The 20,969-nt window shown below is 47.3% G+C and overlaps 1 protein-coding gene across 1 annotated transcript in view; it reads left to right on the top strand.

The window, feature by feature from the left end:
- Window positions 1-4,084: 4,084 nt before the first annotated feature.
- The window catches only part of LOC132209343 (utrophin-like), a 32,688-nt gene continuing 15,803 nt past the window's right edge, over window positions 4,085-20,969 (top strand). The window contains exons 1-2 of the mRNA XM_059644465.1: window positions 4,085-4,097; window positions 20,604-20,740. Of these exons, the coding sequence (XP_059500448.1) occupies window positions 20,668-20,740 (73 nt within the window). The 5' untranslated portion in view covers window positions 4,085-4,097; window positions 20,604-20,667. The remainder of the gene's footprint in view (window positions 4,098-20,603; window positions 20,741-20,969) is intronic.

Raw genomic sequence — 20,969 nt, 5'->3', positions numbered from 1 at the left:
CAGCCCTGCCGCGCTCCCGGGGACCGGCCCCCGCAGCCCTGCCGCGCTCCCGGGGACCGGCCCCCGCCGCCCTGCCGCGCTCACCGGGGACCGGCCCCCGCCGCCCTGCCGCGCTCCCGGGGACCGGCCCCCGCCGCCCTGCCGCGCTCCCGGGGACCGGCCCCCGCCGCCCTGCCGCGCTCCCGGGGACCGGCCCCCGCCGCCCTGCCGCGCTCCCCGGGGACCGGCCCCCGCCCGCCCTGCCGCGCTCCCCGGGGGACCGGCCCCCCCGCAGCCCAGTCCCGCTTGACGGCGACTTGCCCCTCCTTCCTGATCTGCTCACAGGCACTTGTCCCCTCTGTCCTGTCCCGCTCACAGCGTCTTGCCTCCCATCCCTCTTGCACAGGTCACCCCTTGCTCAGAAACGGTCCCAATTACCCATGAGCCGGAAACCCTGCCCCCTGTGCCAGTTCCTTAACCATGCATTCATCTCACCTATCTTTCTATGACAACTCTCTAACATGTGGCACTCGTGGCAACCCATAAATTATTACCCTCTGTGTCCTGCCTTTCAGCCTCTTTGCTAACTCCTTGTCCACAGTCCGCAGGATGTCTTCCCTCTTTCTGCCTAGGTCATTGGTATCAACGTGCACGGTGGCCTTTGGCTGCTCACCCTCCACCTTAAGGATTTGTTGCAACCACTCAGAGATGTCCTTGACCTTGGCACCAGGGAAGCAACACACAGCCCTGGTGTCTCAAATGTGGCGACAGAATCTATGCCCCCCAATGAATGAGTCTCCAACCACGCTCGCTCACTTGGATTTGCCTGACCCTGTCCCACAGCAGGGTGGTTTGTCCCATGGACCTGGCTACTGCTGGTTATATAACTGACCCAGTTTAGTTTTAGATCAGTGTTAACCTTGGTTTAGTGGATAGCCAAGCACCTCAGTAGTCTACAATACAGGAGAAATACATTCTTAAGCTCACGGATTCTGTGACAGTCAAGGACAAGCACTGAATTGTTCTAACCTGATTTCCAACACCTGGCCCGTAGCCTTGCATGGCTTGCATAGCACTTGCACATTTAAAAAAAAATAAATGTAAGGATGATGTGAGTGTAAGGACATGGAATTTTTTTGATATGGTCATATTCTCACTTGTTGGAGCTGATTGCTGCTTAGCACTTGTATGGTGCAAATGTAACTTATCCTTTATCAGGCAAGCCTGATCGTTGTCCAAGTCTCACTGTATTTTCTCATCGTTGACTTCACGGTTGGGTCTAACCAACATTTTGTACATACCCTGCATATTCTGAAACTCTGTCACTTAATATTAAGTCGAATAAAGACAAGTATCCAATGTGCCTTCCAAACCCCTTCAACGACCTCGTCCATTACGTTGGGGGATCAACAGGCATACACATCAAGATCCTGAGATCCCTCTGATCATTGGTGCTTGTGAGGTCCCTATGATTCATCATGGGCTCCAAAATCTGTTTGTGCTGTGTCACCTAATCCTTATCCCGTTTGTCCTTACATGAAATAATGTTCTCAAACGCTGCTCAAAAATTCTTCCCAATCCTACTTTTTGCAATCATGATACAAGTGAGCATAAAACATGGAACACTACAGCAACAGGAATGTGCCCTTTGGCCCACCGTGTTGGGCCAAACATGACAAGAAATGAAATAATCCCTTCTGCCTGTCCTTGATCCATAGTCCTCCATTCCTTGCATATTCGTGCACTTAACTAAAAGACCCTTTTAAATGCTTTCATCGTATCTGCATCCACTACCACCCCGGGCAATGTATTCCACACTTTTAACATGCTCAGTGTGAATATTTGCCCCTCACATCTCTTTTGAACTCCCCCCCCGCCCCCTCTCAGCTTAAATGCATGCCCCCGAATAGTGGACACTTCAACTCCGGGGGAGAAATTTTCTGACCGTTAGCTGTATTTATGTATCTCCTAATTTTATAGACTTCTATCAAGCCTGCCCTCAGCTTCTACTGCCCCAGAGAAAACGAAGAGTTTTTCCAGCTCCTCCTTCTCGTTCATACCCTCTATTCCAGTCAGCATGCTGGTAAATCTCTTCTGCACCCTGTCCAAAGCCTGCACGTCCTTAGTGTAATGTGGCGGCCAGAATTGAATGCAATACTCTGTGTGGTCTCAACAAAGTCTTGTAAAGCTGCAATGTGACATCCTGACTCTTGCACTGAGTTTCCCTCAGCATAAAGGCAAGCATGCGATATGCCTTCTTGACCACCCTATCTACTTGTGTGGCTACTGTCAGGGAGTTATGGTCTAGGACCCCAAGATCCCTCTGGACTTCACTGCTGTTTGGGGTCCTGCCATTAACTGTGTATCCCTTTCCTTAACACTTGGTCTCCTAAAATGCAACACCTCATGCCTGCCCAGATTAAATTCCATCGGCCATTTCTCCGCTCGAGTTTGCAATTGGTCTGTATCTTGCTGTGTCCTTTGACAGCCTTCCATGCTGTCCACAAGTCCATTGGTCCTTATATCATCTGCAAACTTACTAATCCCCCGTCTACATTTGCCACCAAGTCATTTACATATATCACAAACAGCAGAAGTCACATCGATGCGGAACACCACTCGTCACTGAGCTGCAGCCAGAAAAACAGCTTTCCACCACTGAGACGGCAAGAACTGTAGATGCTGTAATCAGAGTTAACCAAGTGTGGAGCTGGAGGAACGCAGCAGGTCAGGCAGCATCAGAGGAACAGGAAAGCTGACATTGTTGATGCTGCCTGGCCTGCTGTGTTCCTCCAGCCCTACACTGTGTTATCTTTGTTAGCCTTCCACCGCTACCGTCTGCCTTATACGGGCAGGCCAAGTCACCATGGATCTCATGCATCCTAATCTTCTGGATGAGCATACCATGAGGAACCTTGTTGAAAACGTTCGTAAAATCCATGTATATGTTATCAACTGTTCTACCCAAATTGATCACCCTTGTCACCTCCGTGAAAACTTCAACTGACTTGGTAAGACATAACCTGCCCCGCATAATGCCATGCTGGCTGTCCGTTATTAGCCCATACTTTTGAGACATGAGACACTCACCAGTCTGTAGTTTCCTGGAAAGTCCCTGTTTTCCTGCTTGAACAGAGGAACGACTTTGTCCACTCACCAGTCTCCGCAACCCCTCCAGTGCCTGGCAAGGATATCAGATCCTATTGAAAGTAGTGTGTTGATGCATTTGTGTCATGATTGTGTTTTGTTTGAGCCCTAACATTCAAAGCAGTGTAAGAATGTCTTTGCGCAGCAGGCGAGGTGTGATGAGACTGAGCCTTCATACAATTGCAAGATGTTGAAAATTTGCCATTATTTATGAAAACAGTGATAAATTTCCATGATCAACATTTCTGTTACACTGCAATGATTATCCCATGGCGTGTAAAATCAGAAAGATACGATAAAATGAGACTGGGTCATATGCAGGGAGAATGTTTGCCTTTCATGTCTATAGAAGTAGTGAAATATTTCCATGAATCTAAAAGTCACTTTTCCGTTCATTGAAGGACACAATCATCGCCTTGGAAGCTTCATCACGATACTACTTTGCATTTCTGAAGAGGGAAGAAGAAATCAATGTGCAAATTCAATTCCATGGTTTTGGAAGTCCCATTAAGAACACGATTCATTTGCGCCGGCATAATGCTCTGACCGAGAAAGAATTGAAGGTGAGTTTGTCAGTTTAGAAGATCGCAGCAATTTATGCATCAACTTCTTCATCGATAACGTTCCATTGCTTTCAAACTGCATTTTCCACTCTGCGAGATAATAACTGTTAGAACAAGCAACAGCATCGGTAGATGGTCTATGGGGAATGCAATGTTACAAAACCCGATCCATTCAACAACATATTTCAGATATGTCAACAAATTAAATATTCCAGCACAGGATAAAACAAGGAAGATGAGAGTGAGGAGGCAATAGTTCTGATGACAAAAGAACAGAAATTTACCTTTCTCCATTCGAGCAAAAAAAGCAGGCACGCAAATAAATAATCATCTAACAATGCACGTGTGCAACGGAGGCTACAGGGGGACTAAAAATGCCGAATTGTTGTCATGCGTATTGCTGAAAGGGTGAGTGAAACCGATTCTGTGGTAAATTTGAAGAAATACAGATGATGCATCTCAGGATGTTGGAGAAAGAACATTTATGGACTGAGGCAAATCGTATTGCCCTTTTCAGGAGTTAAGAGGTTCAGATTGATTTGAAACACTTCCTTGTGTGCTGAAAGCTTTAGTTTCGTTGCAGCTGGATCGCAATTTCTGTTCCTGGTAGTATTTCGCAAACTGTTAACAGTGAATGTCACTGCACAGAATTCCAAACATAACTCCAATCAGTACAGAAAATATCCAAGGGGTATGATGAGTTGTATCCTCTCATGTTTAGCAACGCAGCTACAGATACAATGGAGGCACTGATGATAATGTTCCAAGAATCCTTAGATTGTGGAAAATTCTCAGAGGATTGAAAGATCGTGAACATAACACCATTATTACAAAGATACTTGGACAAAATAGTAAGCAAGTATTGCCAATTTAGGTCAACCTGGGTAGATGTTCATGCCGGCAATGAAAGATGAAATAACAGGGTACTGAGTGTGCTATAACATCCTACAGAGTTAACATCCTTTCATAAAGGGGAAATAATACTTGACAAACTTGCTACAGTGCTTTGAGAAGGAAACAAACATTACTGACGAAGGACCACCAGTTGATGTAGTACATTGAGATTTCAACAAAGCATTTGATAAGGTCCAGCTCATAAGGTGTCTCAAAAGAAAAGAGCCCGTGTGTTCAAGGGTAGTATGTTCGGATGGACGGAGGACTGCATCGTAAATAGAAGTAGAGTCGTAGCAGCAGGATGGTAACTTACAAGTCGTGTACGGCCACAGAGCGAGTGCTGCGGAGGCCGAACACCTCATGTTGACTGGGTTGATTTCAGAAATGGCAGGGGGGATTGCTATGCTTAGGAAAGTTGGGCTACGTTCATTGGAGTTTATAAGATTGAAAAAAAACTTATTTTTTCGACATTTATGTTTCTTAAGAGGCTTGATAGTGTATATCGGTAGAGATTACTCCCATTTGTGAAAGATTTTACGACCAGAGGCCACATTTTCAAATTGGTTGCCTATTAATTCAGGGAAGAATTACTTCTTTCAGGTTGTAGCAATTTATTGAACACTTCAACCAAGAGTTCAGGCAGACCCTCTAATAAGAGACACTTCGTCTGTATTAATTCTCTAGATTTGACAGAAGATCGGCCCTGTGAGAGCGTCAGTACTGAGGTATTGAAGCTTTGTCAGAAGGCGAATAATGAGTGCGGGCACTGAAGAAGTGCCTCATTGACAGGGGTTCAGTCCTGACCCCTGTGAGAGTTCATCATTGTCAGATGGTCAAAACTGAGACAATGGTTCCTTGTAAAAGGATCAGCACTAAAGATCTGCCACACATTTTTAGTGTCAGTATTGAGGAAATTGAGCAATATGAGTGGGTCCGAACTGTGGGAGTGCATTATTGTCAGAAGGTCAAGACTGAGGCAGCACCTCATTCTAAGGTGAGGCAATGCCATACAAATAGAAGGTCAGTCCTGAGATATTGCTACTGTGAGAGGGTCAGAAATAAAGGTGCCTCCTTGTCAGATGGTCAGAACTGAGGGATTGAAGCATTGTCAGAGCTTCAATACTGAGGCCTTGCTTCGTTGTCAAAGGGTCAAATCTGTGGGAGTTATTCGCGATATTGTCAGAGGATCAATGCTGAGGCAGTGCCTCATAATAATGGTGTGTTTTTGATGACAGCGTGCATCGAAGTGGTTCTTTTGTGATTCTATCAAGTGCAGTTAAAGGAATGCTTGCCAATTTTCTGAAAGATGAACATTTATTGAGGAAATAAAAGATGGAGAAAGAGTAATTAAAAAGAATAACAAGTAGAGAGTAAAAAAGAATAAGCCTCATGTTCTTGTGGCCGTGAGGGACCCCTCGATCAACGGCTGGCCTGGAGGCTGAGGTTGTTCCTGGCACCGTTCGCGGTCTCATTCCGAGATGACGTCCAGTGCCGAGGAACAAAATGCTCCCTCTGCTCCGGTGTAACAAACGACTTGGCAAAGAAAAAAACCAGTTACAGAAATAAAATTAACTGTAAAACAGGAATGCTGACAGGACTCATTCAAAGTCAACCATTTCTCAAATATCAAGAAATGTTACCCTTCAGCCCATCCTATTCATGGGGTTGGAACTGCTCGTACCACACGAATGCAGCATTACGACTGAGGCAATGCAGCACTGTGCGAGGGTCAGTATTAAGGGTCAGTTTTGAGGCAGTGCCTTGATGTTATGGAGTCAGAACATTATTGCCACATGTTCAATACAGACAGTGTGTTGACCCTCTGTCAATGCTTCAATGCCTCAGTGCCTACCCTCTGAAAATGAATCACTCCAACAGTTCTGACCCTATCTTGCAAGACCTCAGTATGACCTTTCTGACCCTATTACAGTGGGCCACTGCTGCAGTATTGACCATCTGATAATGATGCAATACCTCAGTTCTGACCCTCTGACAATTGTGCAACACCTCAGTCCGCACTCTTTCATCATTCGGCACTTCCTCAATTATGAGCCCTTTGTGAGTTCGTTGTGAGGCAAGACTTCATTGCTGCAGTGTCAGTGCTGAGAGCGGCCTTTTTATTAGCTCATCAGTACCTCAGCTACTGGCTAATTGTCAGCAGGTCAGTTCTGAGGCAGCGTCTCTTTGCCCGAACCCTGACTCAAAACCCAGCCTCAGCCCTAAACCCATACAAACGCTCGCCTCAGGCTAGCCCTCACCTCAGCATTAACCCTAACCCTAACCCTATCCTCAGCGTAAACCCTCCCTACCCTCAGCCCTAATGCTGATCCTCAGACCGAACATCTAGTCTCGGCCCTAAAGTGAGCCTCAGTCCTACCACTAGCTATGGCCTCAGCCCTAAAATCAACCGTAACACACAGCCCCAATTAACGCTTAGCCTCAACCCCAACCCTCGCCTAAGCTCCAAGTCTAACCTCAGCCCTAACCTAACCCCCAATACTTGCCTGCCAGAGAGTTAGTACTGAGGAAGTGCTTTAGTTTCAGAGATTTAGTCCTGAGAATGCGCTTCGTTTTCAGAGTGACCATCTGAAACAGCGTCTCATTGAAATGGCGTCAGAATTGCTGGAATGCTACAAGGAATGGTGACAGATTGTAGGACTGTCGGTGGGTCAGATCTGAGGTAGTGCATCAACGGTGGATGGTCAGTCTTGAGGGAGTTCAGAGGATCAACGAAGAGGGAATGCCTCGATGCAATGGCGACAGAACTGAGAGAGGGCCACAGGATTAGAGATATGCCACATGATTCGAGATGGTAGGAAGTGCCTCATTGTCAGCAGGTCCGTTTTGTGGCCGGTCGCCATAGCTGTAGAGTCAGTTCTGAGGCAGTGCGTCTTTGTCAGAGGGTCTGTACTGAAGCATTGCCTCGTTATTCGAGAGGGTTTGGTGTGAGGCAGTATCTGATTGGTGCAAGGTCAGCCCTAAGGGAGTGCCTCTTTGTCAGAGGGTCAGTACTGAGTTAGCGACTCATTGTGAGGAGTTCAGAATTGAGGGACTGCCACGTGATGAGAGGGTCAAAACGGAGGTAGTGTGGCTGTATCTGACAGTCCGAAGGGAGTGCCATTGTTAGAAGGTCAGTTCTGAGAAACTGCCTCCGTGTAATGGCATCAGCGTTGAAGCTAACCACGTGACGAGCCGATAAAAACTAAGTTATTGCAGTAGCATCAGAGGGCCAGATCTGTAGGAGTGCATTATTTTCAGAGGTGAATACTGAGGCACAGCCTCAGTGTAAGGGGGTCAAAATTAAGGGAGTGCCACACAATTACAGGGCAGTCCGGAAGTATTACAGCACTGTGTGCGGCGCAGAATCGATGGAGTGCATCATTCTTATACAGCCACAAGTGAGGCAGCGCCTCATTGTAATGGATCAGAATAGGGTCAGTACTGAGAGTCAGTACAGAGGTAGTGCAGAACTGTGGAGGTGTCAGAACTGAGGGAGAGCACCACTGTCAGCTGGTCAAAAGTGCCCCATTGTCGTAAGATCAGAACTGAGGGTGTGCCGCACGATGAGAGGGTCAATATAGAGGAAGTGACTCTTTGTCAGTGTTAATACTGAAGTATGACCTCATCTTGAGGGGATCAGGCTTCAGAGAATGCACTGTTGTCAGAGGGTCGGCACTGCAGCAGGGCTATGTTGTAAGGGGGTCAGAATTGAAGGAGTGCCACCCGTTTTAGAAGGTCAGTACAGAGGTAATCTAGCACTGTCAGAGGTAAGTCCTGATGGAGTGCCTCATTGTCATTGGATCAGTTTTCAGGCAGTACCTCTTTGGCAGAGCGTCAGTACTGACGCAATGCCTGATTGTAATGGGATCAGAATTCAAGGAGTGCCACTGCCTCACTGAGGTACTGCAGCTCTATCAGAGGGTCAGTGGCCTATTGTCAGAGGGTCTGTTTGAGCCAGTGCCTACTTGGCAGAGTGTCAGCAATTAGGGAGTTTGCCTTTATCAGAGGGTCAGCACTAGAGAGTGCATTTGTAGCAGAGTGTCAATACTCAGCCTTGTCCGCCCAAGTCCAACACCAGCACCTCCACATCATCCGCCCACCCTGAGGACTGACCCTCCACCAATGAGCTACTGCCTCACACTGGACTGACCAACAATGAGACACTATCCCTCCAGACCCCCTGACAAAGAAGCAGTGCCTCAGTACTGACCGTCAGGCAAGGAAGGCTCTCTGTCAGTACTGACCCTCTCACAAGGAGACATTGCCTCAGATCATGACCCTCTGACAATAATGCACGCCCACAGTTCAGATTCTATGACACTGTTGCAGTACCTCAGTACTGAGTCTCTGTTAGTGTGGCACTGCTTCAATTCTGACCCTTCTACAATGAGACACTGCCTCAGTATCGACGGTCTGACAATAGTTCACTCCCACTATTCTGATGCTCTGACAGTGCTGCTATACCTCAGTACTCACTAATTAACAATGAGGGTTAGCGTGAGAGGGTGGCGAGGGTTAGGGTTTGGGTTAGGACCAAGGCTAGGGGTTAGGTGTGAGGATTGGACGAGGTTTTGGATGAGGGTAGAGTTAGGGTGAGGGATGAGACTTGTGTTAGGGTGACTAATGAGGTTAAGTTTGGAGTTCGGGGTAGGGCTCGGGAGAGGTTTTGGGTTAAGGCTGAGGTTAGGCTTAGGGCTCAGTCTATGGTTAGGGTTAGAGCTCAGACCACATTTAGGTTTGGGGCTGAGGCTTCTGCTTAGGTTGAGGGTGAGTGTTAGGCCTGAGGCTAGGCTTAGGCCTGAAGCCGCGGTGAGGTTTGGGGTTGGACTGATTAGACCCACTCTGACCCATTACAATGAGGTACTACCACAGAACTGACTCTCTGTCGATAAAGAACATGAGATGCTGTCAGCTTGTCCAATCAGAGGTCCAATATTAAGGAAATAGTGCACTGTTGGAGGGTTGATAAATATAATATAATATAAAGGGAGTGCTGCACTGTCAGAGGGTTAATGACGTGGGAGTGCTGAAGTAGCGCAGAATCAGACCTGAGAGAGTGCTGCACGTTCAGAGAGTTAGAACTGAGGGAGTGCTATAATGTCAGAGGATTGATATCAAGAGGAACCGCCAAAGGATCAGTAGCGCAGCACTGTCCGAAGGCCAATATTGAGAGAGTTCTGCTGCGTCAGTGGGGGTCGACATTACAGAATTGCGACACTATCAGTGTATGGATGTCAGACGGTCAGTTCTGAGGGAGGGCTACGCTGTTGGAGGGTCAATATTGAGTGTGTGCGCGACACTCAGATGATCACTTTGTTGGAGCTCTGCACTGTAACGGAGTGCCACACTGGCAGCGGGTCAATATTAAGGGAGTGCTGCACTGTCAGAGGGTTAAAGATGAGGGAGGGCTTCTTTTTGTGGGGGTGGGTATGAAAGAGAACCTCCCGTTCGGGGATCAATATTAATGTTGTAGAGTCAGTAGAGAGGCAGTGCTGCACTGTGGAGGGTCAATAAGAAGCATGTAGCTCCACTGGCAAGGTGCCAATGATGACAGAATGCTGCACTGCCAGAGGATCAGCAATGAGGGAAAACTGTATTGTCAGAGTGTCTTCGTCAAGAAAGTGCCACTCTGTCGGAAGGCCAATATTAAGGGAGTGCTGCACTGTCGGAGGGTCAGCACTGAGGTGGGCTGTACTGTCAGATCGTCAATATAAATAATAATGTCAGGGGAGTGCTGCATTGTGAGTTGGTCCATATTCAGGGAACGCTGAAACTGTCAGTGATGCTCAGGGTGTGCAACACTGTCAGAGGGAGTGATGTACTCTGAGTGTCAGCACGGAGGCTGACCTTCACTGTAATTGTGTCAGAATTAAAAGACCGGTCAGAGGATATAAACTGAGGCATCTCAGAGCCATCAGAAGGTCGAAACTGAGGTGTTTCAGATCAGTTTGAGGGTGCCTCATTTTAATGTGGTCAGACTTGAGCAAGTGCTTCATTGTCAGAGGCTCAGAACCAAGTGAGTGCCTCGTTATCAGACACTGTCCTAAAGAGGGCCTTGTTGTTCGTGGCTGTGTTGTAAGGCAATTCCTCATTGCTGCAGGATCAGCCTTGAGAGTGTGCCAGTCTGGAAGGAGTGCCTAAAAACTGAGGGAGTGCTACACAATTAGAGATTCAGCGCTGAGTAAGTGCCTCATTGTCACAGAGTTAGTTCTGAGGCAGGGTCACATTGCCTTAGGGTCAATTCTGAGGGTGTATTAGGAGCAGACTGTAAATACTGAGTCAGTACCTCAGTGCATTGGATTCAGAGTTGATGGAGTACAAGATGATTAGAAGTTCAGTCCTGAAGTATCGCAGCTCTGTCAGAGGGTCAGAACTGAGGGGGCAGTGCTTTACTGTCAGCGGATCAGTTCTGCGGTAGTACCTCATTGCTGGAGGGTCAGATGTGGACGAGTGTCACATTGTCAGAAGGCCAGTTCTGAATTAGTGACTTTTTGTCAGAAGGCCAATACTCAGTCAGTGGCTCATTTTGAGCAGATCAGAATTGAGGGTTTGCAACACTCTTCGAGATTCAGTCTGGAGACATTACTGCTACACGCCTGAATTGAGGGAGTGCTGCAAGATTGGAGGGTGAAAATAAACCCGAAAACAGTGACCCCTTTCAATAACCTGTAAAACACAGGGATGACTGTAAATAATCCCTAAAACGCAGAGGCCTTTGTAGGAGTGCCTCAGTGTAATGTTTTCAGAATTGAGGGAGTGCCACGTGATTACAGATTCACTGCTGATGGAGTAGCTCATTGTCACAGGGTCAGTTCTGAGGCAGGGCTGCTTTGCTGGAGGGTCACTTCTGAGTGAGTGTACTAGTGTCAGCCCCATGTTGTAGGGACTGTACTTTTCCAGGAAGACAGTTAGAATAATCTTTAATTATAAACTAATCTGAAATACTGTTTGACTTGTTAAGGTTACAATACATCCTGAGTCACCTACAGAATACGCACTTGCTCTCCCTGTCTCTCTCGGTAAGCAAAGGTAGTTTCTTTCAGACTACTCTCAGAAATAAAGTGCTGCGCTGCTGGTCAGTATTGAAGGAATGCTCCATTGTTGGAGGATCAGTACTGAGGGAGTGCTGGACTGTCACAGGGCCAAGATTATGGGTGTGCTGTGCTTTCAGAAGGTCACAAGCAAACAAGCACTGCCAGACATAAAAAACAAAAGAACTGCGGATGCTGTAAGTCGGGAACAAAAAGAAAGTTGCCGGAAAATCTCAGCAGGCCTGGCAGCATCTGTGCAGGAGAAAACAGATTCAACGTTTCGAGTCCATTGACCCTTCCTCAGAACTGGGGATCTTCCTCAGAACAGTTCTGAGGAAGGGTCACTGGACCCGAAATGTCAGCTCTGTTTTTGCCTCCACAGATGCTGCCAGACCTGCTGAGCTTTTCCAGCACTGCCAGACAACTGACGCTCTGATTGTGAAACACTCCCTCAGTACTGACCCTCCAACACTGCGTACTCTCTGATGACTGATTCTCTGACGGTGCATCTCTGCCACAGAATTAACCCTCCGTCATACTGGTGTTCTCTCAGCAAGAACACTCTGAGAATGCCGTGCTCCCTTACCATTGACACTCTGGCCGTGGGACACCACTTCAAATTTAACCCTTCAGCAGTGCAGCACACGCTCATCATTGCCTCTCTGATATTGCAGTGCTGCCTTCATACTGACCCTTTCACAGTGCAGGACACACTAATATTGAACATCTTAAAGTGCCGCTCTCCCTCAGTGCTGACCCCCCTCTCGTTTCTGACCCATTCAGTGTAGCATACCCTTTATTCTGAGCCCCTCAGTGCAGCACTCCCTCAACGCTGACCTGCTTCAGTGCTGACCCCCTTCAGTCCTGATCCCCCTCAGAACAGCACTCCCGCAGTGCTGACCCCACACTGTGCTGCACTCCCTCAGAGCTCACCCACTTATCGCTGACGACCCCCTCACTTCAGCACTCCCTGATGACCTGGTCGTGCGTCACTCCCTTTCTCCGACCCCTCGGACGGTGCAGCACTACGTCAGCGCTGACCCGCCAGCAAGATAATGTCAGAGAGATGTTCTCCCATCACATTGACCCTCTGAGACTGGAGCATTTACTAATGTTGGCCCTCTCACAGTGAAGCTCTCCGTTTAGTCCCTCTGACAGGCCGCATGCCTTTTATTACAGGTCTTTTCACAACGCACTGCCCCGTCATCATTGATTCTCTGACGGTGCAGCCCTCTGTGAATATTGAATTTGTGACAGTGCACAACTCCATTAATATTTGCCCTCTGATAGTGCAGCTCTTCCTCAGTCCTGACTCTCTGACAATGCAGCAGTCCCCTAATTACTGTCAGAGGGTCGATACTGAGAGAATGCTGCACTGTCAGAGTCAGCTGCCCGCAGTCCGATCAGACATTCAGTATTGAAGGTATGGGAGAGGGTGAGTGTCAGTGAATTCTGCGCTGCAACAGGGCCAACAGTGTTGTCCCATGGCCAGAGTGTCCATGGGAAGGAAGAACTGCAATGTCAAGGTAACAGGGTCAGGACTGAGGTCAGAATTGAGACAGTACTGCAGGATTAGAGAGTCAGTGTTGTGGCTGAGGAGCACTCTGAGGTCCAGGACTGAGGGAAAGCTTCATGATCAATGGGTCAGTTCTAAAGCTGTGCTACTTTGTCAGAGGGCCATACTAATGCAGTGCCTCATTGTAATGGGATAAGAATTGAGGGAATGTCGCACATGCATCACTAGCTCATCATTGACTGTCTAACAGTGCAGCACACTCTTAGTATTGACCTTCCAACAGTGTAGAGCAGCGTGACACATTCAGTATTAAGAGAGTACTGCACTGTCAGAGGGTCAATGATGGGAGAGTGCTGTGCTGTTGGAAGGTGTGTACTGAAAGGGAGCCGCCGTGCCAGAGGGCCTATATTAAGGCAGTGCAGCATTGTGAGAGGGTCGATATTTAGTGCATGCTCCTGTCTCAGAGGGTCAATTTGATGGGACAACATGCCTCTGAAACTAACTTGTTGGAGTGCTGCACCGCCTGAGGGTTCGTCTGAAGGGAGTGATGCCCTGTCAGATGATGAGCTTTCCCTCATCTTTAACCGTCTGACAGTGCAGCACTCCCATAATATTAACCCGCTACCAGTGTGGCAGTTGCTTACAATTGAACTTCTGACAGTGCACAAGTCCAACAAAATGATCCTCTTGAGTGTCGCACACACTCAATATTGGCCCTCCAACAGTGCAGCACTCCCTCAGGACTGACCGTCTGACATTGATACGTGGATCGTGTAGCAATCCTGTAATATTGACCCACTGACACAGCAGAACTCCCTCAATATTGTTTTTCTGACAGTATTGCACTACTGATCCTTCTGCAGTGCCCCTTGATATCCATCTTTTCACATTAGACCACTCTCTCAGCACTAACTCTCTGAATGTGCAGCACTTCTCAGGACTGATTCTGTGATATTTCAGCACTCCCACATCATTAACCCTCTGACAGTGCAGCCCTCCCTTTATATCAACCCTCCAACAGTGCAGTGTTTCCTTAATATTGGACCTCTGATTGTGTGATACTCCCTCAGTGCGAAACTCTGACAATACAGCACTCTCTCTGAAATAACTCTCTGATTAAGCACTTCCTCTGTGCTAACCCTCTGAAAATGGAGCTTTCTCTCATTACTGACCCTTTGCAGTGCTGCACTGCCTCAGTACTCACTCACCACAAGTGCAGCACTCCATTAAGAGTGATCCTCTGACAGTGTGGCACTCCCCTAATATTGGTCCACTGACTGTGTGGCACTCCCTTAATACTGACCTGCTCGCGGTGCATCACTGCTCTAATATCAAACCTGCAGCTCTATCAGAGGGTCTGTCCTGAGCAAGTGCCCCATCATCAGCATGTCAATTCTGAGGCAGTGCCTCTATATCAGTGAGTCAACATTGAGGTAGCTCCTGACGGTCAGAATTACGGGAGTGCCTCATATTTAGAGGGTCATTAACTGAGGGACAGCCTCACGATCAGCGGGTCAGTCTTTACGGACTGCCTTATAGCCAGTGTGTCAGTTCTGAGGCAGTGCCCTCAATGTAACAGATTTAGAAATGGGGTAGGGGGCACATGATTAGAAGGTCAGTAGTAAGCTATTGGAACTTTGTCAGAGGGTCAGTACTCAGCGAGTGCCTCATTGACATGGGGTCCATACAGAGGGTTTGCACTGAGGGAATGCTTCCTTGTCAGAGATTCAGAACTGAGAAAGTGCCTCATTGTCAGAGGCTCATTCCTGAGGCAGTGCCTCATTGTCAGAGTGACATAATCAGATAGCACTCCCTCAATTCTAAACCTTAATACTGACCCTCTGACAATGAAGCACTGCCTCAGGACTGACCCTATGATAATGAAATGTTCCTCAGGATTGAACCATTGACGATGTGACTCTCCATTCGTGTTGACCTTCTGATAATGGGGTTCTCCTTAAGTACTGACCCTCTGACGGTTGTGCACTGCCTCAGTACTGACCCTCTAAATATCTGCCACTCCGTCAATTCTGACCTCCTTACGATGAGGCATTACCTCAATACCGACTGGGGTGCAGGTCTCTGGCACAGAGTCTGTCGCTCTTGCAACGAAGGGAAGGGGGTATAGGAGGAGAGTGTTAGTCATTGGGGACTGAATAGTTAGAGGGACAGATAGAAGGCTTGTTTGGAATCGAAGAGACTCAGGATTGGTGCGTTGCTTCCAGGTGCTAGGGTCCGTGTTATCTCGGATAGTGTCTTTGGGATCCTGAAGGGAGAGGGTGACCAGCCCCAAGCCATGGTCCACATAGGTACCAACGACATAGGTAGAAAGAGGGATAGGGATGTCAGGCAGGATTTCCTGGAGCTCCGCTGGAAGCTGAGAGCTCAAACAAACGGAGTGGTTATCTCTGGTTTGTTACCCGTGCCAAGTGATAGCGAGGCAAAGAACAGGGAGCGATTTCAGCTGAACACGTGGCTGCAGGGATGCTGCAGGTGGGAGGGCTTCAGGTACATGGACAATGGGGGCTCATTCTGGGGAAGGTGGGACCTCTACAAACAGGACGGTATCCACTTGAACCAGAGGGGCACTAATATCCTGGGCGGGAAATTTGCTAGTGCTGTTCGGGTGGGTTTAAACTAGCTTAGCAAGGGGATGGGAAACTGTGGTGTAGTTTCAGTACACAGGAGAAAGAGAATAGAGAGGACATGGACAGGATCTCAGTGTCACAGGAGTGTGCTGGCAAACAGCAAGCTGAATTGAAGTGTGTCTACTTCACTGCCAGGAGTATCCGGAATAAGCGAGGTGAGCTTGCAGCATGGATAGGTACCTGGGGCTTCGATGTTGTGGCCATTACGGAGACATGGATAGAGCAGGGTCAGGAATGGATGTCGCAGGTTCCAGGGTTCAGATCTTTGAGTAAGATCAGGTAAGGTGGGAAAAAAGGGGGAGGTGTGGCTTTGTTTGTCGAGGACAGTATAACGGAGGCTGAAACAACTTTTGAGGAGGACTGGTCTACTGAGGTGGGATGGGCTGATGTCAGAAACAGGAGAGGAGAGGCCACACTGCTGGGAGTTTTTTAATAGGCCTCTGCAAAGTTCCAGGGATCTGAAGGAGAGGATTGGCAAAACGATTCTGGGCAGGAGTGAAAGGAACAGGGTGGTCATTATGGGAGACTTTAACTTGCTAAACGTTGACTGGAAACGCTGTAACTCTCGTACGTCGGATGGATGAGTTTTCGTCCAATGCACGCAGGAGCGTTTCCCGACACGGTACGTCGAAGGGCCGACAAGAGGGGAGGCCACGCTGGATCTGGTACTTGACGGTGAACCAGGCCAGGTGTTTGATTTAGTGGTAGATGAGCACTTTGGAGAGAGTGACCATAATTCGGTTACGTTTAGTTTAGCGATGGAGTGGGAGAGGAACATGCCACAGGGCAAGACTTACAGATGGGGGAAGGCAATTATAATTGGGCAAGACTTAGGAGGCAAAGAATGGGGTAGCAAAATGCAGGGGATGGGGACAATCGAAATGGGGAGCTGGTTTAAGTAACAGATATTGCGTGTCCTTGATAGGTACGTCCCTGTCAGGCAGGGGTCAGTGATAAGGTAGGGGAACCGTGGTTTACTAAAGAAATTGTATCTCGCGTTAAGCAGAAGAGCGAGGTTTATGTGATGTTGAGATGAGATGGATCAGTTGCTGCGATGGAGAGTTGCAGATGAGCAAGGAAGGATTTAAAGAGAGAGTTAAGAAGAGCAAGGAGGGGTCCTGAGCAGTCATTCGCAGGTAGAATAAAGGAGATCGGTAAAGTTTTCTCAAGGTATGTGAGGAATATAAGGATGACTGGGGTAGGAATAGGGCCAATCAAAGACAGAAGTGGGAAGTTGTGTGTGGACCGGGTAGAGATCGGAGAGGTGCTAAATGAATATTTCTCATCTGTTTTCACTGAGGAAGAGGAGAATATCATCGAGGAGACGACTGAGATACGTGCTATTAGACTTGAAAGGATTCAGGTTAGTAAGGAGGAGATGTTATCAATTCTAGAAGGTGTGAAGCTAGATAAATCCCCTGGGCCTGAGAGGATTTTTCCGAGAATTCTCTGGAAAGCTCGGGCGGAGGTGGCGGAGCCCTTGGCTTTGATCTTTGAGTCCTTATTGTCTGCAGTTTTAACACCAGAGGACTGGAGGATTGCAAATGTTGTGCCCTTGTTCAAGAAGGGCAGTAGAGATGAGCCAGGCAATTACAGCCAGTGAGCCTTACGTCTGTTGCAGGAAAAGTTTTGGAAAGGGTTATAAGAGGTAGGGTTTATAATCATCTCGGAAGCAACAATTTGATTGGAGATAGTCAACATGGATTTGTCAAGGGCAGGTCGTGTCTCACAAACCTCATGGAGATTTTGAGGAGGTGACCAAGCATGTGGATGAGAGAAGGCCAGTTGACGTAGTATACATGGACTTCAGTAAAGCCTTTGATAAGGTTCCACATGGTAGGCTATTGGAGAAATTACGGAGCCATGTGATTGAGGGAGATTTAGCAGTTTGGATTAGAAACTGGCTTTCGGTAAAAAGGCAACCAGTGGTGTTTGATGGAAAATATTCAGCCTGGAGTCCGGTTGCTTGTGGTGTGCCTCAAGGATCTGTTTTTGGCCCACTGCTGTTTGTCATTTTTATAAATGACTTGGACGCAGGCATAGGTGGATGGGTTAGTAAGTTTGCAAATGACACTAAAGTCGGTGGAGTGGTGGACAATGTGGAAGAATGTCGCGTGTTGCAGGGAGACTTGGATAAAGTGCAAAATTGGGCGGAAAGGTGGCAAATGGAGTTCAATGTGAGGTGATTCGCTTTGGGAGGAATAATAGGAAGGTACAATACTGGGCCAATGGAAAGATTCTTGGTAGTGCGGATGTGCAGAGGGACCTTGGCGTCCATGTACATAGATCTCTGAAAGTTGCCACCCATGTTGATAGTGCTGTGAAGAAGGCATACGGTGTGTTAGACTTTATTGGTAGAGGGATTGAGTTCCAGAGCCGTGATGTCATGCTGCAACCGCACAAAACGCTCGTGCGACCTGTTCTGGTCGCTCCATTGCGGGACGAATTCGGAAGCATTGGAAAAGGAGCAGAGGAGATTTACCAGGATGTTGCCTGGTCTGGAGTGAAGGTCTTATGAGAGAAGGCTGAGCGACTCGAGTCTGTCCTCATTGGAGAGAAGAAGGCTAAGTGGGCCTTTAACAGAAACATACAAGACGATCAGAGAAAGATGAGTCAGGGTGGACGGTGAGAGTCTTTTTCCTAGGATGATGATGTTGGCTTGTACGAGGGGGCTCGGCTACAAATTGAGGGGTGATGGATTGAAGACAGATGTCAGAGGCAGGTTCTTTACCCAGAGAGTGGTAAGGGCGTGGAATGCCCTGCCTGCCAATGCAGTTAACTCAGCCACATTCAGGGCATTTAAACAGTCCTTGGATAAGCATATAGATGATGATGGGATAGTGTGAGGGAATGGGCTTAGATTAGTTCACAGGTTGGTGCAACATCGATGGCCGAAGGACCTGTTCTGCACTGTATTTTTCTATGTTCACAGATGACACTAAAATGAGTGAGAGAGTAAAGTCTGAAGAGGACGATGAAAATCTGCGGAAGTATGCAGAAAGTTTAAGTGAATGGACAAGGGTCTAGCAGATGGAGTCCAATGATGGTAGATGTGAGGGTATCCATTTTGGTAGCAATTATGGAAAAATGGAGTCTTGCTTAAATGGTGAAAAATTGTAGCATGCTGCTCCGCAGAGTGAGCTGGGCAGCCTTGTGTCTGAATCAGGTAGTTTGCAGATGCGGCTGGTAATTGAGACAGCAAATGGAATAGTGTCCTTCATTGCGAGAGTGATGCAGTTTAAAAATCGGGAGGGTATGCTACAGTTGTATAGGGTGCTGGTGAGGCTTGGCGTGGAGTAGTTTGTACAGTTTTAGTCTCCTCACTCGACAAAGGATGTACTTGCACTGGAGGGGGTGCAAAGGAGGTTCACGAGGTTGATTCCAGAATTAAAAATGTTGCTGTATGGGGAGAGATTGAGTCGACTAGGATTGCAGTCACTGGAATTTAGAAGAATGAGGGGTGATCTAATAGAAACTTTTAAAATTATGAAAGAAATGGATCGGAAATTGTTTCCACTGATGGGCGAAATTCCAACTCGGGGGCACAGCCTCAAAATAAGTGTGAACAGATTTAAAACTGAGTTGAGGATGAGCTTCTTCATCCAAAGGGTTGTGAATCTGTGGAATTCTCTGCCCACTGAAACAGTTGAGGTTCCCTTGTTGAATGTTTTGAAAGCCAAAACAGATAGATCTTTGAACAGGAAAGGAATTGAGGGTTATGGTGAATGGGAGGGTAAGTGGAGCTGAGTCCGCAAAAAAGATCAGCGGAACGAGCTGGAAGAGACAGATGGCCTACTCCTGTTTTATTTCTTATGTCCGTATGTCCTTAGATTGCCATCCTTGTCATTCCTCCTTCCCTGGAATAGGCCAGTTCTGAACTGAAGAGTAGGTCTTTAAATAACTCCCACGTATCAAATGTTGACTTGTTCAATAAAAGCTCCTCCCAATTAATACTGCTCAGCTCCTACCTAACACTGATGTAATTTTCCCTCCCCCAATTTCGTCCCTTCCCACAAGGTCCTGATTATCCATGGCTCTCTTAAAATGTAAGGAGATGCGATCGCCCATTTAAGAAGCTCCTGGTTCACTGTTTTTCCCAAGTGGGAATCGGCTGCAGGCTTTCTTGTTCCACGATGGGGGAGGAAATGGCCTAGTGGTATTATTGCTGGACTGTTAATTCAGAGACTGAGATAACATTCTGGGGACCTGTGTTCAAATTCCAGCACAGCAGATGGTGGAATTTGAATTCAATATGAAAGAAAATCATGAATTAAGAATATAATGATGACCATGAATTCATTGCCAAATGTCAGAAAAACTCACCTGGTTCACTGATGTGCTTGAGGGAAGGAAACTGCCACCCTTACATGATCTGGCCTACATGTGACTGCAGACCCACAGCAATATGATTGACTTTGAACTGTCCCCTAGGCAATTAGGGATGGACAATAAACACTGGGTAGCTAGGGGTATCCTCCTCCCATTAACAAATAAATAAAATTGGATTCTACATCTTCCGATCCAAGATCGTTTCTTGCTCTCGTACTAATTTCTTCGCTTATAGTCACTTTCCCTCCTGCCTGTCTTTTTGGAATGTCGTATAGCCCTGCGCACTTAGCTCCAGTGTTGATCTCCTTGTAACCATGTTTTTGTAATAGCTATAAAATCATGCCCGTCAACCTAGAAATGTGCTATTAATTTGTTGATTTTGTTCTGAATACAATGAGCACGCAAGCAAAGAGCCATGAATTTAGCTTTATCACTTGATTTCACCTCTTGACACTATTTACAGCTGTTTTCTGTTTGTACATGCTGTCTTTTCCAGTACCACGCTGAGTATTGTTATCCCGATAGTTCTTTCGTATCAGTCCGTGTGTATTCCTGGGCGAATGTGCTCGTGTGGTCTCAGGAGTTGCGGAGGTCACGGCTCTGGGACAGCCGTTTCATGGCCCTATGCTGCGGGTAAGAAGAAAAGAAAATCTCTTGCTCTGAGCTCTGCAAACCTGGGCAATGTCAAAAGGGAAACAAGGTCAAAAGAATTTCAACAAGAATCTCAAAATTAACTGCTGAATTCATATCAACATTACGTGGATCGCCCAACTCAGTGGCCACAACATCCCACTTTCTATTCTTCACAAACAATCCAAAGGCTCAAGTATCCGGATCCCTCTTTATTTTTATGGTTTTTGAG

This window comes from Stegostoma tigrinum, unplaced genomic scaffold (assembly GCF_030684315.1).
Source record: "Stegostoma tigrinum isolate sSteTig4 unplaced genomic scaffold, sSteTig4.hap1 scaffold_88, whole genome shotgun sequence".
NCBI classification, from domain to species: Eukaryota; Metazoa; Chordata; class Chondrichthyes; order Orectolobiformes; family Stegostomatidae; genus Stegostoma; species Stegostoma tigrinum.
This window is presented reverse-complemented; position numbering and strand designations above follow the sequence as displayed.